This window comes from Ailuropoda melanoleuca, chromosome 20 (assembly GCF_002007445.2).
Source record: "Ailuropoda melanoleuca isolate Jingjing chromosome 20, ASM200744v2, whole genome shotgun sequence".
NCBI classification, from domain to species: Eukaryota; Metazoa; Chordata; class Mammalia; order Carnivora; family Ursidae; genus Ailuropoda; species Ailuropoda melanoleuca.
The window spans coordinates 3411044-3438397 of record NC_048237.1 but is presented as its reverse complement, the minus strand read 5'-3'; the positions used below and the strand labels follow the sequence as shown (position 1 = coordinate 3438397).

General features: G+C 55.2%; 1 protein-coding gene and 1 long non-coding RNA gene across 2 annotated transcripts in view; both read right to left on the bottom strand.

Annotated features, from left to right (window-relative positions):
* Positions 1-421: 421 nt before the first annotated feature.
* NYNRIN (NYN domain and retroviral integrase containing) lies at positions 422-21342 on the bottom strand. Its single transcript, XM_002921057.4, has 8 exons — positions 20558-21342; positions 11184-11851; positions 9515-11065; positions 8445-8575; positions 8257-8353; positions 6498-6599; positions 6174-6275; positions 422-5063 (listed from the first exon to the last, which is right to left on the bottom strand). The coding sequence occupies exons 1-8, from the start codon at positions 20753-20755 to the stop codon at positions 2213-2215; spliced, it is 5700 nt and encodes a 1899-aa protein (XP_002921103.2). The 5' UTR covers positions 20756-21342; the 3' UTR covers positions 422-2212.
* A 4145-nt stretch (positions 21343-25487) lies between these two features.
* The window catches only part of LOC117797290, a 13698-nt gene continuing 11831 nt past the window's right edge, over positions 25488-27354 (bottom strand). The window contains exon 3 of the long non-coding RNA XR_004622224.1: positions 25488-25544. This is a non-coding gene — a long non-coding RNA (uncharacterized LOC117797290). The remainder of the gene's footprint in view (positions 25545-27354) is intronic.

Below are 27354 nucleotides of genomic sequence, written 5' to 3'. Positions count from 1 at the left end.
CATGACTTGGGAATCGTTACCCTGCATCAGGTAGCCGTGGAAACGGCTCACACAGGTAGCATACACAGTCAACGTCCAAGCCTGACTCTGTCCTGCGTCCAGTCCCACGTGGCCGAGCCAGCGCTGATGGCATTCTCTCACGCCAGCCTTCCTCCAGATTCTGAAACAAGAACTGGGAAGAGCACCAGCATGGAGGCGCGTGTCCCGGGCCCCCTCCCAGCCTTGCCGCAAAGCGGCCTATCGGCCTATTGCTGCTGGATGCCGCTCTCCTCATCTGAAAAATAAGAGCACGGGTCAGATGGGCTCGGAAAGGTGGTGCCCAGGCCTTCGACTCTGCGGGCAGCAGCCGTAACCCACGACCACCTCCCCCCCTCCCCACTCCCAGAATTGAGTCTGCAGCTAAAAAGAACTAGACAGGGGCTCCATTTGGATCCATTTATTGACAAACTGAATGAAAAAAATCATATAAAAGGGCATAAGATCATAAATGTGGTTCACAGTTGGGGTGTCGGGGAGGGAGGCGGGACGTGGGTCCAGCACGGAGGAGCGAGGAGCGGGAAGAGGTTGGCATACCACTGGAGGGAGGCAGAGAAGCCAGGGGAGCGGAGGGAAAAAAGGAAAGAAGGTATCTGCTAACAATCCCACAACTCATCTCTCAGTTTCTCAGCTGTCACCCAGTCATTCTCTCCGGGACAGAATAAGCAGCTGGAAATGGCTTAAGGGCAACATCGAAGCAGTTTGTCTACAGAGCTGGGAGACGGGGAATTGAAGAGGATTCTGAGGGATTCTCTCCCTTGAACCTGTCACCAGAACCCTGTTTAAAGTGAACTGAGAGTCGGGAAGCTGAATCCTGGTCTCAACTCAGCCACCAACTAGCTGTGTGACTTTGGGCACATCGCTTCCCCCTCTGGGCCTCTCTCCTTAGCCGTAACAACAAGCAGACTGGATGCGATGGTAGGTAATGCCTAGCTCTAGCAACGCCAAGTGCTTTGGCAACCTGGGCCAGGCCAGGACACTGGCTCAGCTTTGGAGAAATAAAACCACGCAGAGGCCCCGCCAGAGTGATACGGTGCTGGTCTTCACCTGGAATTACTCTGCCGGTGGAAACAGCAGCAACTCGGAGGGGTCAGTGTGAGCACACGCACCTAGGAGAAATTCCCTCTCCCTACAAGATGGTCTCTGCAGAGAGTGGCTCGGAGGGAGTTGGGTCTTGCTGTACACAGAAGGCAGGTGCGGGGGATGGGGTGACCCAACCAAAGCAGTCGCACCCTGGGCAGAGTCCGGGGATGCAGGGTACAGTAGCCATGGGAGGAGGAGAGGGCTGCGGGCTTTGGGGTGGGGTTGGGACGTAGAGCCATGCCAGCACGTCACCGTGTGCCAGACTGCTCGTTTCAGATGCCCTGCCCCCTTGAAACAGAGGCCTGGGCCCCTTGGTCTAGTTGAAGCAGCTTGTCAGGTAGAGACGCCACACTCGGCATCGAGATCCTTTGATTTCTGTATGGTTGACGCCATGGAAGCAGGGGATGGGGACTTGTCTCCATTGGCTGGAGCCAACTGAGGTAGGCTGTCTCCCCCTGCCCTTCCCCTGCTGACAAGCAGGACACTCTGTGTGGCTGGCCGTACTCCTACCCCAGCCCCAAGCCTCGGGCCCCGTACTGCCAGCCTCTCCTTGACAGCGGGGCGGGCTTAGCCTGGCCTGAGGAAGGTGGCCACGAGACTGGGAATGAGCCGTAACAACCTCAGGGATTTGTGTCAGCTGTGACAACTTGAAGGGCAAAGGCTCCCCAAATGAACAGTCCAGGAGAAGAGTCCACATTAGAGGAGGGAATGTAGTTCCGATTTTGAGGCCCAGAATCACACCAGAAGTAAGATTCCGGGGGGCATGTGTACATACCCGCCCACACGTGACAGGACGAAGGGGATACTCTGGGAAAGACACGGAGCCAGGCCTACCCCTACCCCAGGGTGAAGTCGCCAGAGGCCCATATCTCACAGCCTTTGACAGATGCTCCCAGTACCCCAAACTGGGGATGTTTCTGTAGGGACACTGGTCCCCAGTTCAAGGCAATTCAGCAAAGCTTTGTGAATTCACTTCTCCACAAAAGGCACAACCGAGGCCCCCAGGGGGCTGTGAGACCACTTCCCGGGGCTGGGGGAGGCCTAGCAGCAAAAGCCCAGGACCTTGGAGTGGGGGGCTCTCCCACCACCCCGGTCATTGCTCCAAGACCTTGAAGGACAGGGGTGTGCCGCTCTTGGCAAAGGCCTTCATCAGACTGCAGGGATAGATGCAGCCAAGCTTCTCCGGAGTCGGGAAGCCCCAGACCCTATAGAGAGACAGGCTCAGGCGGTCCCCGATATAGAAGGGGCCCACCCATTTGGCACTGCTGCCGTTCCTGGGGAGGGACAGCAAGAGGACTTGGTCGCCCACATTCCACTCCTTCTCTTGACTCTCCCGCTTGAAACGCCTGTTCTCCGCCTTTTCACTGGGCTTGTCGGCCACCCGCCAGTGGACCTCCAGCAGCTCCCCGATGAGCTGCAGCAGGAAGACGTCCATCTTGAGGCCTTCGATATTGGCGCTGCTTATCTCCCACCACAGGGGCTCGCTCAGCCTCACCTCATCCCCCGTCAGGATCTGGACGGGCGTGGCCTGGGCGGAGGAGGCCCTGAAGGCCAGGTGCAGCAAGGGCAGGGAGGCCGCCCACTTCTTGCCGTGCAGGAAGATGAACTCCTTGAGGGCCCTCTTGAACTCCCAGTAGGCATCCGAGCTGGTCAAGCAGGGGAACTGGAGGTCCCGGCTCAGGGAGGCCGCCTGGGCTCCCAGGGCCAGCCCGCAGCTCACCAGGACGTGCCGAGCGAACTGGGGGCCCTGGGCGGCCTCCAGCCTCACGGGGACGCCCCACCTGGCGAACACGTGCTGTAGCAGCAGCTGTGCCACCGCCGTGTGCGTGTAGGGCTTCAGCGGGAACGCCTCCACCCACCTGGTGTTGGCGTCGGCCACGATCAGCACGTGCTTGTGGCCCTCCTCGCTTATGGTGACGGGGCCCACCACCTCGATCTGCAGGGTGGACCAGGGGGCAGTGGACCTGAGGGGCCACGGGGACTCGATGACCTTCAGGTCGCTGCCAGGGAGGCTCCGGGGGATGCAGAACAGGCAGCTCCGGCAGTAGTCCCTCACGTGCTCCTGCATCCCGGGCCACCAGCCCAGCAAACGCAACTTCTTGTAGGTCTCCTCGGGCCTCTGGTGGGCGCCCAGGGGCAGGTCGTGCACAGAGAAAATCAGGTCCCTCCGGAGTTGCCTCGGGACCACCCAGACCTTGGGCCTCTTATCCCCCTTGAACATGAGCAGGCCGCTCTCCTGGTCCAGGCTGAGGGAGTTAAAGACTGAGCTGAAGGGCGAGGAGCCAGGCAGCTTCTGCCCGGCCCGCAGCTTGGCGATGATCTCGGCCAGAGTGCTGTCGCTCCGCTGCAGTGCCAGCAAGTCGGGCCTCTTGCCCATGGTGTGGGGGGACACGACGGGGGCCGGCACGTCCTTCGGCAGGTCCCACCACCGCCCGCCCCCCTGTGCGCCCTGCTTGGCCAGGGTGTCCACCGTCACGGCAAACAGGGAGCCCCGGTAGGAGGTTCGGTAGATAAACGGGAGGGACGAGAGGCCAGAGGTGAGCGAGATGATGTAGGACAGCAGGCTTGGGTGAGGTAGCGGGGCCCCGTCGGAGGAGAGGAAGCCTCGAGCCCTCCACAGGGGCAGGAGCTCCCACAGGAGGCTGAAGACCCAGTTGCAGTGCGTGAGGAAAACCACGGGGAGGCGGGACTGGCCAAAGCGCTCCAGGCCGCAGGCCACGGCTGCCAGGTGGGCATAGGTTGGTGTGTAAGGGGAGCAAGAGAAGGAAAGGGAGACGGGGGCGCTGGTGGGAGACAGGACGTAGAGGCCAAAGCCGGCACACCACTCGTCCTCACGGTAAAAGCAATAGCCCGACATGTGGATGCAGACGAAAGTGGACAGGTCGGAAAAGGGAGGCAGGACCTGGAAAAAGCGAGGCATCGAGGACGCGGGCGTCAGCAGTCGGTTTTCTCCCAGCAGGCCCTGGAGTAGGGTCAGTTCCAGGGCCCTCTTGCCTTTGTCCTGTACCAAGAGGGACCATCGGATCAACCACGCTTTGGAAACCTTGCGGCCCTCCCGCGTCTCGGGGCCCACAGTGGTCCGGGAGGCGTAGGAAAGGTCCAGGACCACCGGGGTGTCTCCGATGCAGCGGGAAAAATGTTTGAGGGCCCAGGCCACTGCGTAGGGGCTGTCTCCCCCTGACTGGGGGCCCTCGCTCTCCTCATCGGGGAGGAGGGGTTTTGAGGTATAGGCTATGGGGTGCTTCCTCCCTGAGTGCTCCTGATAGACCACGGCCGTCAGGGCCACCTGGCTCACTGTCACCTCCAGGCGGAAGGGCAGCTGGGCGTTGGGGGCCGTCAGACAGAGGGCGGACACCAGGGCTCGCTTCAGAGCCAGGAAGGCCTTCTCATGCTCCCAGTCCCACTGCCAGTCCGGCTTCTGCTTGAGGAGGCCGTGAAGGGGGCCCACGAGAGCTTCGTAGTCAGGAATGACATCCCGGTGGGAGTCCATGAACCCCACGAAGAAGGACAGTGCAGTGAAGTTGCTGGGGACGGTCAGCTGGGCCAGCTGGGCCAGGACCTGCTGGCAGGGAGCCTTCCCGTCCCAGGGGATGCCCAGGTAGGGAGAAGCCGGCGCGGGCAGGAGATCGATGTCTAGGGCCCCGTCAGGGGGGTCGTGGAGGCTGAGACACCGGAGGAGCTCCTCTGAAAGGGACGGGCACTCAGCCCTGAACACGGAGGCCAGGGAGGAGTCCGGGGCGTCTTCTTCAGCCGGTTCCTGCACCACCGGCCCCTGCCCCTGCTCCTCATCCTGCCCCTCCCCCTTCTCCTCCTTGACTTCTTCCGTATCCCGCAGACCCTCCCGAGGTGCAGGGTCAGCCCCGTCACCCGGCTCAGAGGCGCCGGCCGAACGGGCAGGAAGGGTCTTCCACACCTTCAGGAAGTTGCCAACGTCGGTGTCTAGCCTAGAGCAGAAGAGCAGAGCGGAGGCGCTGAGGGGCCTCGTGGAGGACGGAGGGGCACCCAGAGGGAAGCCCGCCTCTGCGGAGCCGCACCCTGCGGCCGAGTGTCCCTGAGGCCGGGCCGAGCGCCAGCCGGCGACACGGCAGAGGCTCTGTCGGGACCCTGCCCACCAGGGCCTCCTCCGCCACCAGTGCGTGCCAGGCCCCGCGTCAGAGGTTCAGCTATGCCCTGAAGGCTCGGCCAACCCAAGCCTCATTATCCAAGCGGCATCTTCAACCAGATCGAAGCCGACGATTTGGTAGGAGTTAGGCGACTGGCACTTCCACTCGGCCCCGACGATGAGCAAGCCAGGGGAAGGTCAAGAGAGGGAACGGGGCCTGACACGGGATTGGGAGGGCACAGCGGACAAACCTCCTCCACGTCACTTTTTCCCGAACCCAGGGCAATGAGGCTGAGGACCCTGGCCCCGGAAGCAATGCCCTGTCCGTACGGTCCTGACCACAGTGCCCTGCTGGGCCCCGGGAACTAAGAGGTGGGCAGTAAGGGAGCTCAGAGGGGACGTACACCAAGACATCTGAGTTACTGCAAAGCTGGCCCAGGACAATGGTCATGTATGTCTAACTCAGGTTGTGAGAATCCAAGATAAGAGGGGGGGAAAATCCCCCAGAATGTAGTCTAGCACAGCTGCCCTTATTCGCCAGGAAACAGGAACGAGGCCGTCCACGGCAGCACTGGTGCCGAGAGCATAATACAGAAAACGTCAAATGAGCCTCAACCAAAGATCTGATACATCCGTTGGGAACTATGGAATGGAACACCACACAGCCAGTAAAATGAGCTGCGCGAATTCACACGGCACAGATCTGGGGAAAAAACAGTAAAACGTTGAATACAAATGCCAACTGTAGCAGGGCGCGCGCAGAAAGCACGTGTGCAAAACCGGAAAACTGAAAAACCGTACCACAGCTGGTTTACGGCCGCATCGACATGGTAGAAGTGTAAAGACCTGGAAAATCGAACCACTAAGCACTAGACAAATGTTGGCTAGGACTGAGAAGTTTCTGGTTCAGTCCCAGGAGGGGCTGGGAGGCAGCAGAGGCCTGGCCCATTACCTGTTTGGCTTCTTCAGAAACTCGTCCAGGGTGGGGCCATCACGGCCCAGCGGGTCATCCGGCACCATGAAGAGATTCCCCGCAAAGGTGAAGGGCAGCAGGCTGGACCCGGGAGAGAGGAGACACGGTCACTGAGGACACCTTGACTCACCTACGGCCCATTGCCCCTCGGGTGTCCGTACGGGGGTTGAGACCCACATCTCCTCCCAGGCAGGGGCCGGTGGGCACGGCTCCAAGGCCCCTCTCCCCGGCCCAGCAGCCCGTGCCAGGGGCTGCCCGACATCCACAGGGAAGGAACAGCTCCAGCCCCTGGGATCACCTCACCGATCTTTGACCATCAGTTTCTTGGAATTGTTCATCAGGACATGGAGCTGCTCGTTGGTGACGATGATGCCGTCTGTCTCCTCTGCCAGCTTTACCATGAATCTGCAGGGAGAGGCCACGCTGCTAACCACCCAGACACCCGCCCTTGCCAGGCCTTCGCGGCAAATGAACTCGCAGTGTCACGTGGAGGTGTGCTGACCAAAAGTGCTGCCCTTGGTGGTCGGGGAGCCGGGGCTCAGGAGCCCATCCCCTCGTCTATGCAGCCATCTGGATCACCACTAGCCCCTGGGAGGGCAAAGCTGGACGCACACCCCCAACTGCACATACAAACATGGACCCCTGTTTAACAGACAGACATTCACAGACACATGCACAGACACGCATACGGGACCCTGCACACTCATCCGCATTCACACATGCATTTTTACGGCTTCAGTTCCCACGTCTGTAAAATGGACATAAAATACCTACCCTGTATTGCTGTGAGGATTAAACAGAATGAGATAGGACATTGAAGTGTGCCTCAGTGCCTGCCACAGCGTGCACACAAATATTCCCTTATTCCTCTTCACCAGTGCACAACATTCCCATACGTGCCAAGACAGACATCCATCCATAGGCACGCATACGCACTACATATATACGCCTGTATGTATGCATGTATGTATAGCGTATAAACATATATAAAAACACGTACCTGAATAAACATATCCACTTTTCCAAGGATCACCTCTCCTTGAAAGAGGGCTGTGACCAGGAAAGAAAGCAAAGGCCACCTACTTCTCGGCATTCCCGGAAGGTTGCCATTCTGGTGGCCCCAAGCATGCTATTCCACAAGTGCCCAGCAGAGGGACCTTTGTGGAAAAGCCATCTTCCCTCAAACCCAGACCCGAAATTAGAGGCCCTTCAAGACCTCACCGAAGGGCCTAGCTCTTGAAGGAGGCATGCCTGGGCTACCATGCCCAGCCCTCCCCAGGCCGGGTGGATGCCAGGTCTTGGGAAAAGTGGAGAGGAACAGAACTTCTCATTGCCCAGTACAGGAGGTGCCTAAGGGCAGCCAAGACCTGTGTGTGCCCAGCATCGGCTCCAGCCTGGGACCAGTGACTGTGGCAGGGCCTTCCCTGCCCCAACACAGGCAGCATCACAGCCCCCCGACCTCCCCCGTGCATACTGGTCCCGCAGCCACGCTGGGGACTGGGTGCTTTGGATTGACAAGTAGGGAGACACTGGGGCTTTAGCGAGGAGACAGGGCCAGTCTAACTCCATTTTCAGAGCCCAGCCAGGGCTCCAACCATATACAGTCACACACATGCCTCCTCCCAGTGCCAGGGCTGGGAGGAGGAAAAGACTGAGGCAGTTCCTTGAGACATGAACTTTAGCCCAAACTGGAGCCCCAAATCAGTCACTTGGGCTAGAAGCTCCCTGGAAACACCGGAAGTCCCCTGGGCTAGTCCTACCCAAAGTAGCGGGTCTCAGCCCATAGGTCATGGGAGAAGAAAGCCTGTTGACCAAGGGAGTGGAGCTGCAGAGTCCCAAAGTCAGGACTCTCCCTTGGCCTCGGGTAGAGCCGAGCTTGGAGCCCACTCCTCACTGTGTCCCTCCCTCTGCCTGCAGAGGGCCCGAGCACCAGGCCATCCTCTCTGACATGACCCTCGGACACGCTGGCCTCCATCTCCCCAGAGCGGGGGAGGCAGGACTCCACCTGACACAGCAGCCCAGCCCCCGGAGCCCTGCAAAAGAAGGCCTGGGACTAGCACACCTATAGTCGTAGGTGGCGATCTTCTTGCCGTTCTCGAGCTGGGAGGGGGTGATGGAAAGCATCTTGAGGGAGTGAAGCTTCGTCAGGAAGTGGCTCTCTGGGGGTGAAAGGCAGAAGACGGAGATGCTCAGAGGAAGGGCCACGTGGCAGAGGCCAAGGTCGGGACAGAGAGGCAGCGGGCAGCTCACCTCTCACCCTCCGGTTCTTCTTCAGCTGCCAGGTGGGTACGAACACAGTGACCTCTCGGTGGCCCCGGTTCCAGAAATACTGCACCGCCATGGCGATGCCACGGCAGGAGAAGAAGTGCTGGAGGCCGTGCCTGTGGGGGTGGTGGAAGGAGAGAGAACAAGTCCCACCTGAGGACTATGGCCCTGCCTCCCCACCCTCCCTCAGAACCAGCCAGGGAGCAGAGCAGGCAATGCCACACCCCCTGCATCGAGCCAGCAAGGCCCTTCTCCCTTTCCTCCATCATCGAACCTTCTGGGAACACCTAGCAGGCTCAATCACCTACACGGTGTGTGTGTGTGTGTGTGTGTGTGTGTGTGTGTGTGTGTGCGCGCGCACATGCCTGGGTGGCAGGTGCATGTGTGTGCACCTGTGTGTGTGTGGCAGGGGGACCTCCAGGACAAGAGGAAAAAGAAGGCAACCTCTACACCTGAGAGCTCCATTCAGGGCTGAAAGCAAACAAGCATGCATTGCCACTTACTGCGGGCTGGGAGCGCACTAGCACGGTAACTACTGTCCTGTGTGGGCAAAGACCACAGTCCTCCACACACGTAGGCTAACACGTGTACAGCAGGACGGCCTCTAAGGGCTGATGGGCACAGGCAGGAAACGCTGCACGAAGGACACCTGGGCTCGGCCTTAAGGCTCGGGCTTAACACTGACAGCTGGCCTGGGGTTGACAGACACCAGGCCACATGGGGCAGGCAGCAGTGGGAGCAGGACAGGCCTTGGCAGGGGACAGATGGGAAGCCAAGGCCAGCCAGGCCCCTTACTAGGCTCTGGAATCTGGGGCAAGATTCGTCACCTCTTCGAGCCTGGCTCTGCTTCTATCAAAGAGGGAGAACCGAAATCTCCCTTCGAAGGGCTGTCTTAACAATTCCGAGCACGCTGCTAGCACGCCGTAGCCACCCACCGGTTCCCCATTTGAACCCCATGTCAGAGGTCAAGAGGGGATGCCACACTCCGGCCCCCCAGGGATGCCCTGCCCCAGCTGCCCAGAACCCCCACCCACCCCACGCCCGCGGGTACTCACACCATGGCCACACTGCTGCCATCAATGACCACTCGCCGCAACGCCTGGTTCCCAGGTTCCCCCGATAGGTTCAGCTCGAACGGTGTATTCAGGGCCTCGTGGTACCTCTGAAAGCTGGTGACTGTGCTGTTTGCCTGCGGGTGGCGAGGCGGCTGCCTCGGGGCCCCCTCCCGAGCCCCCAGGACCCCCTCCATCTGAGGTTGGTGCTTACTACTGGGAGCCGAGGTGCTGCCGGACTGGGGACCCTGCCTTTCAGCCTCCCCCTGGCCCTTTGGGAAGGAGGCATTGCCCCTTGACGAAGGCTGGCCCTCGCTCAGGAGTTTGGCCGCACCCGAGACTGGCCCCGGATATGTGGGCGTCTTCTGAGCCGCAGGCGGTTTGGGAGCTCTGGAGGCTTTGGGGGCGGCAGGTGCTCTGGGGGCTGCAGACCCCGTTTTGGCTGCAGGCCCAGTTTGAGCTTTGAGTGCTCTGGGCCCCGCAGGTGATGACTTTGCCACAGGCATTTTCTGAGCCGTGGGAGCTCTTGGAGCAGCAGGTACCGCTGGAGCTGCTGATGCCGGCGGAGCCCCGGCTGCCTTCTGAGCCGTGGGCACCCCTTGAGCTGCTGGCTTCGTCGGAGCCGAAGGCACTTCGAGAGCGGCAGTTTCTGCGTGGACCGCCAGCGTCGTCTGGGCTGTAGGCACTTTGGGGACTGCAGGTGGCCCTTGATTCGTGGGTGGGGTTTGCGCTGTGGCCACTGCCGCAGCCATGGGCACTTCGAGAGTTTCAGGCACTGTTTGAGCATCGGGTACTGACGGAGCGCTCGGCTCCCCTTGAGCCATGGGCACCCCCTGAGCTGTAGACACTCCTTGCCCTGGCGGCGGTGCTGGAAAGGGCCCCTCTTCTGGCCCTTTACTATCCCACTGCCCGCTTCCTTGATCCCCTGGCTCGCTTCCAGCTTGCAGCTGGGCTACAGAGGTCGAGGGTGGCCCTATCTGCGGAAGTCCGGAGCTAGTCTTGTCCTTGACACCTGAGCCCCCCGAGACCACCAATAAACTCATGACTTTTTGGGGGGTCTCCGGCCTCGGGCAATTCTGGAGGGCCACATCTCCTCCGGGTCCCGCATCTGGTCGGCAGTCTGGGCCTTCCATGCTGGGCAAAGGAACCAGCTCCTTCTGCTTCCACTCGAGATTTAAGGGCAAAGGATTCTGCCCAGGTAGCTTGAACTGAATGGGACCCAGCGGCCTCTGCCAGAAGGGGAAACTGAAGCACGCCTGGGACAGGAGCCAGGCCAGGTGGAGGGAGTGCAGCTCATTGATCCTCCAGAAGGTGGCAGCGATAGCCCCCGGCCACAAGGGCCCAAAGGCTGGCCCTGGGGTCCAGGCCTTCCAGGGCGGGCACACACCCAGGGCTGACACGGGAGGCTGGAAGGAGAGTTTGTCTTCCACTCTCTGGCCCTGCCTCTGCTGTGACAGGGCCTGTGTGTGGGTTGCAGAGTCCTGGCTGCCGGTGGCTCGCGCTGGCCCTTCGTCTCGAGCGCTGTCTGTGCCACCGTGGCTGTTGGAATCGACCCTGGAGGAAGCCCAGGTTTGTTGGAAGGGTGGTTAGACCACTTAAGTCCCCCACTACTTCCTTGAGATGGGGGAGCAGGGGTAGGATCAAAGAAGCAAAGAGAGTCTTCAGAACTTACCGTACCAGCTGGCTGGCAGCCTCCTGCTGTGTGTTCTGGCCTGGGGTGGCTGTGACCAGGGCCCTGGTGGCTCCCAGGCTGGTTAATCTCTTTGAATGTTCTTGACTCCTGTTCTGGAGTGTCCCCACCTCCAGGAAGGGCCCAGGACCATCTCCCACAGACACCATGGCCGGGCCTTCCTTCTGCTGGTGAGGGGGGCAGATCAGGACCTCGGGGTCAGAGCGCAAGTCGGAGGGGCCAATGCGGCTGAGCCACTCGATGATGTCCTCCTTGCCCGCAGCATCCCGCACGAGGCTCAGCAGCAGCTCTTGGACTGCTGGGGGCAGCTGCAGCAGATCCCCTGCGTACTGGTCACCACGGATCCAGACCAGGGCCCCGAAGGCCCTGGTTACCTCAGCCTCCCAGATTCCTCTGGGGGTGAGCAGAGCGGCAGGGCCCCAGCGCAGCCGCCCCACCAGCTCCTCCAGCCAGTTCTGGGTCATGACAAAAGACTCGGTCAGCCCCCCCACCATCAGGGAGCCGGGGGGGCCAGGCACCAGGTAGGCCAGGGTGCTCCAGCAGAGACAGTCGAGAAAGAGGCCCTGGGCCCCAAGGAAGGCGCAGTGCAGGGCCTGCGGGTAGCGGACCTCCTTCCACAGCTCCGGGCTGCACAGGCCCTTCAGGTACTCCTGAAGCCACAGTGGGGAGAGCAAGCACAGAGGAAGTCATTCCTTTAAGGGCCAGCACTCACTGGCTTGCGCTCCCCACCCTCCAGGACTGCCCTGCGCCAAGGACATGCCCTCCCCTTGCCTACCACAATCTGGCCAGCCCCTCTCTCCTGGTCCTGCCCCCTCACACACTCCTTTCTTCCCAGGGAACTCTCAGACAGGATGAGGGAGGCACCCAGGGGAAGGGGAAAGCGCCTAGGCTTGGAGTCGGGGGCCCTGGTTCTAGTTCCAACTCGACTGCCACAGGTTAGGTAGGTTAACTGTGGGAAATTTCCCTTCTTCTCAGGACCTCTGTCCCTTCGCCTGTAAGATGGCAGCTGAAGTGAGATACCCCTAAGGTCCGGTCTTACCCAGTTCTAGAAATGCAAGCTAGCTAGGAGAAGGAGAATTGCACGCTACTGAGTACCCTCCATGTGCCAGGAAGCTATGTGACCTGGGGCGAGTTGTTTACCCTCCCGTGCCTGTGATTCCGCATCTGTAAAATGGGGAAACAGTGCCCCCCAACACTAGGCTATTATGAAGCTTTGATGAGTTAATACAAAGGGAGTGCTTAGGCTTGTGTCTGGCATAGCCCGTTCCCATTCTGTAGGCTCAGAAGGGACACGTCGCTTGCCCAGGGACACAGAGCTAGAGGCTGATGGGCCAGGAGCATGATCCCCATCTGTCTGACTCTGAAACCAGAGCTCTTTCCACCCCCTCAGACTGCATAGTGACTACAGGGTAATCCTGTGGGATTCTGGCTTAATCCCCCTCCAGAAGGTCTCTAGCACGACCTGTACCTGTAACCATGGTAACTCTGTTGCCCAGAGGGAACAGAGGAGGAGGTAAGTCAATGGGCCAGCGTCCAGGGGAACCCCGCAGATATGCACAATGGCTTAACCACAACGAAGACCTCTGGCTCTCTGGGCAGACCAAGTCCTCATCTTCACAGGGCTCACACACTCAGTCTTCACCAGCCGCGGGGAGGGGAGAGGTTGGGGTTCTCCCCCATATGGCTGACCTGTCCCAGCATGGACCCATGAGCTCCAAGGGAGCATAGGCACTCCCTCTTAATCAGCCAACCCATGTTCACTGCATTCGCCCTCATGTCCCTCCTGTCCCTCCACATCCCCACGTCCATGACAGTCATCCCTCTTCCTGTTTTCCCCTAACAGTTCCATTAGGGAACAAAGGCTCCATTTTAGATCTCCAGCAGCCCACTCTGAAGACCACTCCAGCCCCCTCCTCAGACCATCCTGCTCAGAACAATGCTTACCTCTTCTACCTGGGCCAGGCCACAGACCCCCAACCCCTTCCCCAAAGGGCCTAAAACACATCTAGGCACTTAGGCGTTGGTCTAACCCCTTTGCGATCAGTCCAAAACCAGCTCAAAACCTGATAGGCATCCCAAGCCAACCCCTCCCACCCAGAACCTCTGCGGGTCCTACGGTCCAGCAAGGGTGAATCTGACCAGGTGTGCGAGAACTGTCACAGACCTTAACCAATCCCCATCCCAGCATCCTACATTCCAATGACTTGAAAAACGATATGTAAAAATGAAAAGATGTGCTGGAGAAGAAGATTGTGGGTGGTTTCTTTCTCTTTGTGCAAAGAGCTTAAAATACTTATTGTTCCATTAACTGTTCAATATTTTTTAACTAAAAGATACATTAAAAACTAAGATTATTTTCCAAATAATAAATATGAACTAATATTCATCGAATACTTACTGTGCATCAGCCTCTATATACCCATGATCTCATTTATTCCTCTCTCAGCCCTAGAAGGAAATTACTACCATCCCCATTTTAGATGAGCAAGGAAGGGCACAAGTCCAAGGTTACATAGATAGTAGGATGGGATACTCAGGCACTCTGACTCCAAAGTCTGGGGTCTTAACCATGGCGCTGTCTACACCATTCAGCAAAAAAAGGTAAAGAAACAACAGGGTTGTAAATCTGAGCCCCACATTGGGTATAGCGATTAAAAATAAAATAATTAATAAATTTTAAAAATAAAAATAAATAAATAAAAAAGCAGACTGAAAAAGTTGTTTGAGGAGCAGTTAGAGCCAGGAGACCAACCAGACCCTACACAAAGGTTGGGTAAGTACTTCCACACACCTGGAGGTTTGTTCTCCAGACAGGCGGGAACCAAGGTCCCAGGATTAGAGGTTGATCACCATACTTGAGGGTGTGGCTACCACCCAAAAACATGAAGGATGGGAGGAGGGCCAAATGATGACGTCTACAACGACAGCTGAGTGCAGAGAAACTCACTCTTCGCATTCAGCAATTCAGCAGCCAAACTGTGACCCTTCAGGACAGAGAATGGAGAAATACATTCTGGGAATCTGGCCAGCCAGAGAGCAAAGTAAAGATCACAAAACAGGTTCCCTAACAGACAGTGCCCGTAGATCTCTGAACAACCAGGCTCAAAACCAACAAGTGTCAGCCTCATGCAAGGATGACCATATGAGGAAAGCTTCTAATGTGAAATAAACATACAGGAGCGCCTGGGTGGCTCAGTCCGTTAAGCACCTGACTCTTGCTCTCAGCTCAGGTCTTGATCTCAGGGTCCTGAGTTCAAGCCCCACATTGTGCTCCATGCCCTGCATGGAGCCCACTTAAAAAAAAAAAAAAAAAGAAAGAAAGAAAAGAAAACATACAGAAAGGGGCGGGGAACAATTTGAAGGAAGAGAAACTAGGCAGGGAGAAGAAAACTTCTAAACATTTACTATCATTGCTCTCTCAGAGAGATAATAGAGAACATTGGCACATTAAAAAGTATAGGATACTATTTTTTTTTAAGATTTATTTATTTGAGAGAGAGAGTGTGTGCAAGTGGGGGGGGCAGAGGGAGAGGGAGAGAGAGAATCCTCAAGCACACCCTGCTGAGCATGGAGCCCGATGCGGGGCTTGATCCCAGGACCCTGAGATCATGACCTGAGCCGTAACCAAGAGATGGCCGCTTAACTGAATGAGCCACCCAGGCACCCCCTTGAAAAGAGAATTCAGAGAATATAAATGACTTTTTTTTTAAGATTTAATTTTTAAGTAATCTCTACACCCAATGTAGGGTTCAAACCTACAACCCCGAGATCAAGTCGTATGCTCCGCCAACTAAACCAGCCAGGCGCTCCCATAAATGACTTTTAGATATTAAAAATATGTTGGCAGTGGAGCTCCTGGGTGATTCAGGCAGTTGAGCGTCTGACTCTTGATTTCAGCTCAGGTCATGATGTCGGGATCGTGGGATTGAGTCCCAGATCAGGCTCCATGCTCAGTGGGGAGTCTGCCTGAGATTCTCTCCCTCTCGCTCTGCCCCTCCCCTCCCCTCCAATAAATAGATAAAATCTTTTTAAAAAAATAAAAAGGTTGGAAGATAAACTTCAGGAAATCTGCAGAAAACAGAGCAAAAAGTCAGAATTGGAGAACAGGAAGAAAAATAAGAAAAAGTACACCAGGCCAGAAAGCTCAATGTCTGAAGAGGAGTTCCAGGAAGAGAGGACAGAGAAAACACCGGGGGGTGGGGGGGAGGAATCATCAACAAAACAGTTTCAGAAAATTTTCTAGATCTAAGAACATGAGTGTCCAGAGAGACAGGCCCACAGAGGACCACAGTAGTAACCGTGGTTAATCGATAAAGACAGACCCACACAAAGGGGTCTCACCGAGAAACTTCAAAACAGTGGGCAAAACTACACACTTCCAGACAGAAAACATTTCACACACAAAGGACCTGGGACCTGCAGAGCTTCAGATGGCTCAAAAGCAGGACGTGAACGGCATAATGCCTCCGCATTTCTGAAGGAAAGTTATTTTCCATTTATAATTCAATACCAAGCAAACTATCAGTATTAAGTGACCTTCCGATGTGCAATGCAGATGTGCCAAGATGCATATCATTTTACCTCCTCCAACATTTTACGTCCTATAAAACCTTTCGGGGGGGGGTACCTTTCTCGGGAAACGCTGAGGAGCATTTTCCAGCAAATCGACACAGGAAGCCAAGAAAGGAGATCCAACATAGGAAAAAAGCTAAGACAAATTCCAGCTAAGAGAGATCTCAGAATGGATTCATCCATTCAACAAGTGGTCCCTGGGCATCTACTCGATGCCGGGCACTGTCCCAAGACCATGAGCATCAGTAGGCATGGGGGACAGCTAGTTCGGGCTGGAGGGTAGGACTCAAGAGACAAGCTCGTTGAGAGCAGTCACCGGCATGCTCTCTAGCACTGTACCATCTTTCTCACTTGATGACGTCACCGATGGACATGCTCCACCAACCCAAGAAAGAGAAAGACATTTGGTCCAGGAAACAAGGCATCTGACAAAGAAAAAAAGGATGCCAAGAATGACAGCCAACTGAAGTCTCAGAGGACAGCTGTGCAGTCCTGGATAGACAGAAAGATGTCTCCAAGAAGAAAGCTGGGACTGCAACAACACCCTGAACCCGTAGATTGACCTTCTAGAAAAACGTAGTGAGAGGCTACTGAAGTTGTAAGAACTGGCTACGGGTAAAAAGGAAAACAAGCAAATTGAAAAACAAGGGGTTCTTAGCCTTAGTGAAATAAAAAAGTAAGAAAAGAAACATAAGCAGAGTACATGGCAAGGCCCAGATGTGAATGACGCATGCGCAGGCATGACGATGCAAACAGTAAGTGCAGGTCTGACAGAAAATTGAGATATAACTATATTGGGAGAAAAGAAGGGATGGTGAGGTAAGGGACTAAATCCAACCCAGGAAGTAAAAAGATATCTAAAACTGGGGCTCCCGGCTGGCTCAGGCGGTAGAGCGTGCGACTCTTGACCTCAGGGTTGTGCGTTCAAGCCCCACGCTGGGTGTAGTGATTACTTAAAAATAAAATCTTAAAAAAAGAGAGAGAGATCTAAAATCAATTAGTCACCTCTGAAACTATAACATATAGTACACTATATGTTAATTAATTGAATTTAAACTGAAAAAAATAGAAAAATAAATACACAAAAAAATAAAATCAATTAATCAAAAGATAATAGTACCTATACATATTTAGGAATGTGGAGATGAGGAAATGCCTAAGAGAATACTGTCTAGGAGGAAGAGCACCGAAGACGGAGTTGGGGGGACAAGGCAGGGAATCACGGTGTCCTATTGTGCGTTACTATTAGACTTTTTATTTGTGCATTATTTGATAGAAGAAAAATTAAGTTTAAAAAAAGAAAGGGAAAGATTAGTTGCCCAAAACACAACTGGGTGTGTGGTAAGAGTTTAGCAATCAGCCGGTGGGGGGGTGTAGGGGGAGATAGCCCTGATTTGTATGTAGCATTTGACAATTTCTATGGCATAAATACTCCCACCATGGCTGATATCAAACTACCAATGGGATTCCACTGGTTTGCAAACTTCCCGAAGTGTTAACAGCGGGTTGGGAGCTCCGGCATATCCCTGGCTACCAACTTCCATGTGACTGCTCACAGTGTGGAACAAGGGACAGGTGAGCTTCCATCTGACCAGCCGAGCCCCAAGTCAGCAAACCACGCCCTGTCCCTCTGCTCCCCGAACCCAGTCTTTGGCTCCCCTCACCTCCCTCCATCATCTCCAGAAAGGAGAAAAGTGAAATGTCACCTCACCTCTCCTCTCTATGCTCAATGCTTCCTCACTGTTGCCAAGGACAGAGGGCTGAGCAGGGCCTGTCCGTGGGCAGCTCTAATCATTATTAAAACCCTCCTTTCCACTTGCTGATGTCACCTCAGAGAGGCCAAGCCACCCCAGTCTTTGCTTTTTGCCTCCTGGGAAGGTGATTTCCGGCCAATGTCTTCATTATTTTTTAAATCCCACCACAAGATAACAATTTAAAGGCACTTTTGAGTTCTACGGACATTTTCCTGGAAAGCCAGTGCATATAATTTAGAAACATACCCAGACCCTTCTCGAGATGAGCCTGTCTCGTTCACCCCTCCTCCCCTCCCCATCTAGTCACCCCCATGCTCACCCCTCTCCCAGCCTTCAGCCTCTGGTCTCACTAGGTCCTCTCTGACCGTTGGCCTGTGTTTTATAGCACATTTATCAAAGTGCAGGATTCCGTGTCCCTACAGCTGGGGTTGGGGTCAGCCACAGCACCTCCACATGGAAGCCACAGGACATCCTTATACTTGACAAATTGTCACGTATCAGATTGCTGGACCTTGGGGAGCATTTCGTCTTACTTTAATTTCAGCTTTTCACTTTACACACAAGACCAAAAATCAGAGACAAAAGCACTCGTTCAAAGTTATACAGTAATAACTGACATCTATGGGGAGCCTAGGTGGCTGGGTCGGCTGAGCGCCCGGCTCTTGGTTTCAGCTCGGGTCACCATCTCAGGGACTTGGGATCAAGGTTCCCCACGACCCCCACCATGGAGGCCTCAGTGGGGAGTCTGCCTGAGGATTCACTCCCTCCTCTCCTGCCCCTCCCCCACAAAATAAATAAATCTTTGAAAAATAATAACATAACAATAACTGATATCTAGGGGCGCCTGGGTGGCACAGCGGTTAAGCGTCTGCCTTCGGCTCAGGGCGTGATCCCGGCGTTATAGGATCGAGCCCCACGTCAGGCTCCTCTACTGTGAGCCTGCTTCTTCCTCTCCCACTCCCCCTGCTTGTGTTCCCTCTCTCGCTGGCTGTCTCTGTCTCTGTCGAATAAATAAATAAAATCTTTAAAAAAAAAAAATAACTGATATCTATACCCCATAGCTCTCCACATTTGCAAATGTACTTAGGCATGCATTCTTTCAGCTGACTCACAACCCCTCCATGATATGGGTGTTACATTATTATTTTATAGGTGAAGAAATAGGCTCAAGGGACAGTAAATTTTTTGACCCAGGTCACCCAGTTACAGGGTAGCAAACCCCGATCTCAAACTCTCTCTGCCACACCCCTCTGTCCCAGACATAGCTTGGTGACAACAGGTGGAGCCCAGATCTCCTGACTCCTGGGACAAAGCCTTATCCTCCCACCTTCCCTGCTCTCCTGCTCCAAACCTCCAACCATCTCTTCTTTCTGCTCATTCTGTGCAATAAGAGAGGGACTTACCCAGAAGACCCTCGTGTTATGTTTCCCCCCCCCAAGGGAAGCAAAGGGGAATGAGGTGACAGGTAGGGGAATCAAGAGAGCCACTGTTACATTAGCAGGGCCCGGGGTGTGAGGGAGGGATCAGTGGCCCTAGGAACCCTGGGGCAGCAGTGCAAGCGGAAGCAGACAGGCCTGGAGAAGCTGATCTGGGATTTAAAGTAGATGGCAGGGACGCTGGTCACCACTGAAAGCACAAATCCCAAAAAGGGTGAGTTGTTCTATTTCAAAGTAATAATAAGATTAAGAACCCAAAACAACCCCAAAGGCTCCTCTTGTTAACCCACCCTATTCCAGCTACTGAAAAGTCTGAATCTCAGGGGCTCCTGCCCATCCATTCTCTGAGCAGGCACCCCTCCCCTCCCCCAGCACCTCTGTTAGAATTGGAAAAACTGCTGACGAAGCAGCTCAGTGGAGGGTCTGAGGGAGGAACTTTCCAGCCGCTGGCCTGCCACTGGCCAGTGTATTCTGGGCTCTCCCACCCATGGCCTTGACCAATTAGGATATTGATATAGACCCATCTGGGGAAGGGGTGGGTGTTGGTCCGGGAGGGGGGGTGGGCGGGGTGAGAGCTGCTTGGGAGTGGGTGGCCTGGGACCCAGGGAAGCTATAGCATTCCTACCAGGAAAAGATAAGGGAATCTAGGGGAAGAGGGAGAACTTGGCCATGATTGGGGGTCAGAGGGAACCTGAGAGGCCCAAGTGGAGGAGAAGCTTGTGAGAGAAGCCAGGGAGAATGCAAGAGAGGTGCACTGTGACCCGGCCTGTCCAGCACCCAGCCCCACACAGCAGACTCTTTCATTTGAGAAAGCCCACAGCCCTCCTCCAAGATTCCCACCCATCCCCAAGGGCTGCTGCCTTCCAGAGCAGCTGCATACACACACACACACACACACACACACACACACACACACACACCAGCCCTTGCAAGAGGCTGCCTAGGGCATCAAGAGTGTGGGGCAGGGAGCCCAGAACCCTGGGTTCTGGTTCCAGAACTTGCCACCCTCCCCCCACCCCCACCTAACACTGTGTGCTCCAGCAAGCCCCTTACCCTCTCCGATCCCTGATACCTCATCTGTAAAATGCCAGCATCGCTCTAGAAAGGTCTCTAAGGGCCCTTCCAGTCCAGCACTCTGAGAGGCTCTAAGGGGCAGCCCAGGATTTAAGGAGACTTAAAAGGAGACAGAAGGACCTGAGCCTTCCAGCATCTTGGTGGAGAACAAAGAGGTGTTGCAGAGGCCATAGAAATGCTGGACCTCAAGTTGTTCCCCAGATGGAGGAGCAGGCTAGGGATGCTGGGGTCCTGGCCGTGGAAGGCTCATGGGGGAACACACGCCATGGAGGCTCTCTCAGCGCACTTGAGGGACAGAAGTGACACGCATGAGAGGGGTGAGGCAGAAAGGAAAAAGGGAACCAGAGGGAAGGAACCAAGGCTGCAGATCTGGAAAAGCAGGAGACCGGCCCACTACCTGCCCGCCATAGTGCCGAATCCTGGTCGAAGAACCTCTGGGGACCCCTGTCTCCCCGGGGCGGGGGAGCGCGAGAGGGGTCGCGCTGGAAGGGGCGGGTGGGGGTGGGGACGAGCTGTTTACCTTGGCTTTGCTCATGTTCTCCTTGGGCCCCTCGAGCTGCAGCCAGAAGTAGGGGGTGTCCGGGCGGCTCTGGAAGGCGTTCAGCTTGACCCTGAAGATGCGCTGCACTTGCAGCCGCTGCCGCTGCACCCGGGGCTTTGACTTGGTCTGCACCATGAACCATTCCTGCGCCGGAGGGTCGCCCCCGGACAGGAGCATGGCTGCCCCGCCCGCCCCTGGAAGGAGGGCGCCGACAGTGTCACCGGGCTCCCGGCGCGGGAGGCGCCCCAGCCCGGTGCCCGACGAGCCCAGGCCACGCCCCCTCCTCCGAGCGGCGCGCCCCCCCCGCCGGGGCCCGGGTCCTCCCGGCTCGCGGGCCCACCCGCCACCGCCCGGGCGCCCGTCCGCCCGAGCTCCGTCCCTTTTGGCGGCGGCTCCCGCGACAATCTCTTCCTGCCAGGGGCTGCAGCTGGGGGTGGGACCGCCGGGGCTCCCGCCGCCCTTCCCTCCGCCCCCAGCCTTCCCCCTTCAGCGCTGCGCCAGCCCCCGCAGGATGAACCCTTTCTCCGTCTGCCGGGTGCCTAGAAGGGGCGCGGAAGGCCGGGGGAGGGCGACGAGGCTGAGGGAGGGGGCCGGGGGTCCGCGAAACCTCCGCCTTCCCCCCGAGTTTTAGGCCCCGAGCCAGAATCAGGGGTCAAAGTTAATTTCCTTCCACGTTCCCCTTTCCTGGGTGGAAGGAAGAGGAAGGGGAAGGAGTGGCGTTCGGGTGCGGGAGAGGGGGCTAGGTTTCTGGGACTTTCTCCCAGCTCCTCCCACCGCGCCCCTCCCAGCCCTCCCCGGAGGAGAGGACCTGTGCCACTCCTCCCCCCGGAGGAAAGGGTTAAGGGAGTGCAGGGTGGGGAGCCGGGGAGGCCGGGGCCTGAGGAAACTCCGGGCTGGAAACCTAGCAGGAAGCTGAGGGTAACGGCACCGCCTCCCCACCCCACCCCCAAGTCTGGGGACAGCCGGGGCTGGCAGGCAGCCCAGACCCTCCTGAAGCCCCCAGGGCTGGAGGGGCGGGAGAGCCGCCCGAGTTTTCAGACTCGCGTTGTTTATGAAAGCCCCTTTCAGCAAGTTTGAGTAATGCCGGGAGGGGAGGCTTCAGGATGGGAGTGAGGGTCTGGCCTGTAACGCTGCCTTTGAGGGTTCCCTCAACCCTTGACCCACAGCCAACCGCTTGGCATCAGCGGTCAGGGACAAGCTCTGGGCCGGGGGGGGGCCCGCCTCCAACACCCTGCCCCGCAGGCATCACCCGCACAAAGAACACCTTATGCAGCCCTGCGGCCTGAACAGAACCTGGCTCTGTGGAAGGGCACAGTCTGGGTCCCTGGCTTCCGTGACCTTTATTTTACAAACCCCAAATGAGACCTGTATTCTAACAGGCACAAGTGTACCTATGAGGACAAAGGGCAGTGGACTTCAATTTTAGGCTGGCCCTGGAACATCTGGCCCGCGGGGCCATGGCCTGTTTGTGTCCATGCAGGCAAGGGGCCAAGAGCACCCCACTGCAAGGAAGGGGCCCGGCTGGGGAGAGGAGGGGGCTCACACTACTCCTAGTCTGGAATGGACTCAGCCCATCCTGTCCCAGCCCACCGCCACCCCTGCTGCTTCTCTGGAGGCTGGAATCCTGAAAAGGAAGAGGTGATGTGTCTCACGCACGTCTGGCTCCACAGCCTTCTGCTCTGCCCCATCTGGCGTCCCTGTCCTGCCTCTGCAGCGCACCTTGAAGCCAACCGGCAGGGTGAGCGGCACGGCCTCTCCACTCTTCCACCCCTCTGCTCTCCTCATTCAGAAGAGGCTCCTGCCTCCTCATGCTTCCGATTGTCCTCAGAAGCAAGGTGAGAGCCACCTACCCCTGCTCAGTCACTCTTCCCTGAATAAAGGAAACTCTTGTTGACCTTTTCCAGCTGATGGTGGACCCCACTGCACAGTGGCATCCTCAAGGAAAACGCGCAGGTTTAATCCTAGGTTCAAAGCTGCCGTGTGGAGGATGGAAAGAGGTCAAGTTTAGGAGTCATGTACTTGATAAATGGATAAAAGAGGGTAATTTATGTCAACTCCTCTGACTCCATTTCTTCAGCTCTTAAAAATGGGGATAATAATACCTACCACACGGGCTGTAAATCAGACCACACAGGACACTTTCTGGCACCGAATAGATACCCATCCAATGCCTTTTCATTTTCCCTTCCTGGATCTTGTCTCTTGTCCCCACCTCACCTCTGGCCCATGTATCACCATAGCTTCCCAGAGATCCCCTCTTTCCCACAGTCACCAGCCTGGCCCCTGGATCAGGCTCTCCTCACCCTTCCTGCTAACCCAGCCCCCCCTCCTGCCTCTCCTCCCAGATGTAGTCGATTTAATTAAATAGCCGGGCTCCAGTCCCGACTTCGCCAGTGATGAGCTGTGCACGATTAAGCAGGTAGCTGAGTCCTTGACCTCTCTGGGCTTCCTCCTCTAAATTCATTCACTGGGCGAAATTCATTCACTCATTCAACAAATTCAACCCGTATTTATTGTTTACTATAAGCCAAGCCCTGGGAGTATAGCATTGACTAGGTTAACTCCTGGCCCGCATGGACCGGGAGAAGAAAGAAGAAGAAAACAGCTGGGATATCAGGGGATGATAAATATTCTCCTGGAAATAAAAGCAAGGTGTGCCGATGTAGAGTGCCCGATGGGGCCTCTCTGGGGAGGGGATAGTTCAGCTAGAGGGAGAGCAGGAACGGGCACTGAGATGATGGTGTGCAAAGCTCTCAACAATTTTTGACCCAAGCCTCTCCCAGCGTCATCTGTTTAGTGGTTCCTTGCCTACAACAGAGGTTAAAACTTGTTCAATTGTGGGGTGCCCGGGCCGCACAGCGGTTAAGCGTCTGCCTTCGGCTCAGGACGTGATCCCAGCATTGTGGGATTGAGCCCCACATCAGGCTCCTCCTCTATGAGCCTGCTTCTTCCTCTCCCACTGCCCCTGCTTGTGTTCCCTCTTTTGCTGGCTGTCTCTATCTCTGTCAAATAAATAAATAAATAAAATCTTAAAAAAAAAAAAAAAAAAAAACTTGTTCAATTGTGTTAGAGGCTTTCCTTGCCCTGGCCCAAATCTACCTTCCCAACCTTGTATGGAAGGATCCCAGCTCAAGTCTAACGAGAATCTGATCTGTCTAGGCATGTCTGGCAATGGGGCAGCACACCCTGCCATGAGCCTGTGTGCATAAGGAATGAGAAACCTCCAGAGAAAGCTCTGTGATTAAAGGAGGGGCCTGCCCTGTCAGCCTGACAGATAGGCCTATTCCAGTTGCTGGAGGTGCGAGTGGGGAGCCCTGGGATCCAGGCAGCCTGCTTGGGACCCGTGTGTGGGAGTAACCCAGAGGGGAGACAGGCTTCTCCCTGACGTTGCCAGAATCCTGAGCAGCTTGCCCCGGAGGGCTCCCATTGGAACAGAAGTAGCTTCCCAAAGGCACAAAGAATGGTCAGGACTTGAGGTGGTTCCAGATAAGCAAGCAAGCAGAGGCAAGAGCCAAGGAAACTGGAGTTACTCTGGGGGAGAGTGATGGCTCCCCTTATTGGTCAGGATCTCAATAGGAAGCACATGGTCCCCTCAAAAGGAATGGCTGAGGGAAGTTTACAGACTGGATCTTTATGGGGATGTGGGCAGGGTGAAGGAAAACCAGTAAGAGGTTCTAGGGTTAGTGTGGGGGAAGCTGTTACCACCATAGCCTGAAAGGGAAAGGGGAAGAAGTGGTTACTGGAACCAACTAACGGACCAGAGCTGGAGCTGTAGAGGGCCACAAGACAGGAGCTGGGGCCATAGGTAAGGACACACAGCCGCTACAAGCTGTGACCCAGCGCGGAGGGAGCAGACTTCCAACTTGCTGCCAGTGACTGGCATTGGCCAAAACCCAGACGGAAGCCAAAGGGCAAGGAAGTAGGGTGGTGGCAGGCCATTGAGGTCAGCTTCCTGGACACTGGGCAGGGTGTTGGAGAGCAAAGAGGAGAACTGGAAGGGACACAGAATGGCCAGCATACCCCTTTGTCTGTAAGACCCACAGGCTGATAAGGCCCAAGGAAATTGGGGCTACAGTAATTTCCCCTGCTCTTCCCCTCACACACTCTCTCAGCAACAGGGATGAACACCCTTGTGTTCCCACTCAGAACACAGGGCTCGGACTCACCTTCGAACCCCAGCTCTGTCACTGCATCAGCATTACACGTTGCCACAAACCAGGGGGGTGGCTGAAAACCACGGAAATGTATTCTCTCACAGTGCAGGAAGCTAAAAGTTTGAAATCAAAACCTATAGAGCCACTATTAGCAACTTGGTGCGTGGATAGACGAACTGTTGAGGGGAACAGACCAACAATGTAGAAAGGAAGAACAACTACACACTGGAATTCAGTAGATGACCGAGATAGCCTTTCAGTCCGTGAAGATAAGATGAATTTTCCATAAAGATCTTGGGATAACAGGGTAGCCTTCTGAGCGAAAATAAAACAGCCACGCCTCACCTCATACACCAAACCAAATTCCTGAAAAATCAACTATTTAAATATTAAAAATGAAATCGTCAAAATACTATAGCCATGGGAGAATTTTTTTATTATTATATTTGGAAGAAGCAGACCTTTCTAAGAATGACATCAGATCGGAAGTCATCGAAAACTTGTTTAATACATTCCATTACATAGGGGCGCCTGGCTGGCTGTCGGTAGGGCCTGTGACTCTTGATTTCCAGGTTATGAGTCTGAGTCCCAAGTTGGGTGTAGAGATTACTTGAAAATATAATCTTAAAAAAAAAAAATACAGAGGCGCCTGGATGACTCAATCGGTTTAGCAGCTGCCTTTGGTTCAGGTCATGATCTCAGGGTTCTGGGATCCAGCCGCATCGGGCTCCCTGCTCAGCAGGCAGCCTGCTTCTCCCTCTCCCTCTGCTGCTCCCCCTGCTTGTACTGTCTCTCTGTCTCTTTCTCTCTGTCTGTCAAATAAATAAATAAATAATATTTTTTAAAAAATACATTCCGTTACATAAATATAGCATTTTTTTCCCCATGGGAAAATAAACCCCCTAAGCAGAGTCAACAGACAAATGAAAAGCTGAGAAAACTGATTTGCCAATTACATCACAGACCAAGAGCTGATTTCCTTGATATTTAAACAGCTCGTACAAATCAATAAGACTCAGACTAACTCAATAGAAAAATGGACAAAGGATATAAACCGTCCACAAAGGAGGAGATATAAATGGTTCTTAAACATATGAAAAGATGCCCCCTTTCATTCTTGTCAGAGAAATGCAAAACAAAACTGTGGCAAGATTTTTCCCTACAGACTGGCAAAAACCAGCAATGTTTGCTAACACAGTATTGGCCAAGCTCAGGCCCTGCTGGCGTGTCCTCACGACCTCCAAGAACAGCAATTAGCAGTGTCCATTATATTTTAATTGGATATACTCTGGAGCCCAGCAATCATACTCTAAGAATGTCTTTTACAAATATATTCTCACACGAGCTTAAAAAAACAGGAGCAAGGGTGTTCTTTGCAGCCTTGTTTGGCAAAATGTGGACATTCATTCATGCAATGGGAAACTATCATTCAAAAAAAGTAGGGGGAGGGGCGCCTGGGTGGCACAGCGGTTAAGCGTCTGCCTTCGGCTCAGGGCGTGATCCCGGCGTTATGGGGATCGAGCCCCACATCGGGCTCCTCCGCTGTGAGCCTGCTTCTTCCTCTCCCACTCCCCCTGCTTGTGTTCCCTCTCTCGCTGGCTGTCTCTATCTCTGTCAAATAAATAAATAAAATCTTTAAAAAAAAAAAAAAGTAGGGGGTAGAACGGTCCTAATGTGGGGCTAGGTCCAAGGCATATCAGAGTGAACTTTATGCCTCGCGCAGGAGAAGGAGGGCTGGGGGGAACCATCTGGTTACTGATTGATTGCCCCAGCGCACCGGCCAGCACCCACCAAAGGCATGTGTGCTGTGGGCTAAGGAAGCTGAGGCTGAAGGGGCCCCCGAAGCACAGGCCCCTGTCATGGGTTCATGCAGGCTTACGTTTTCGTGAAATGTGCAAAAGGTATTTTAACCCCAGTGGGTCAGACTACTCTGTCTTTCCCTTCAGACTTCCCTCTGTCACACTTCCCCTTGAGTCAGGTGCCTCTGGAGGAGCCAAGGGCAGTTTTGGGATCTAGCAAAAGGACAGGTGGGTTGGAGATACATTACTTATAAGTTTAGTGGGATAGATTTATGTGGCATGTGGTAACTTCCACACAGAGTTAAGTTATTGCTTGCCACCCTGTGCTGAAATGGCTTTCAGAAATAATGTCTTTTGCCTGTCCCGGTATGGCCACACAAAGATATAAGTCATACAAACTCACATCAGGCAGTTAATAATTTTTTTAATTAAAAAAATTTTTTAAGGATTTTTTTTTTTAAATTTTACAGAGATAGAGATAGCCAGCGAGAGAGGGAACACAAGCAGGGGGAGTGGGAGAGGAAGAAGCAGGCTCATAGCAGAGAAGCCTGATGTGGGGCTCGATCCCACAACGCCGGGATCACACCCTGAGCCAAAGGCAGAGGCTTAACCGCTGTGCCACCCAGCGGTTTTATCCATTTATTTGAGAGAAAGAGAACATGAGTGGGGTGGAGGGGTAAAGGGAGAGGGAGGGTCGCCTGGGTGGCTCAGTCGTTAATCCTCTGCCTTCGGCTCAGGGCCTGATCCCAGGGTCCTGGGATCCAGCCCTGCATCGGGCTCCCTGCTCTGCTGGGAGCCTGCTTCTTCCTCTCCCACTCCCCCT

Excerpts from the sequence above, each read along its gene's own strand:
- NYNRIN (XM_002921057.4), bottom strand. The coding sequence starts at position 20,755 with ATGCTCCTGTCCGGGGGCGACCCTCCGGCGCAGGAATGGTTCATGGTG. Across the intron at positions 11,852-20,557 it reads AGAACATGAGCAAAGCCAAG|GAGTACCTGAAGGGCCTGTG; the intron begins GTAAACAGCTCG and ends CTGTGGCTTCAG. Across the intron at positions 8,354-8,444 it reads GAAGAACCGGAGGGTGAGAG|AGAGCCACTTCCTGACGAAG; the intron begins GTGAGCTGCCCG and ends TTTCACCCCCAG.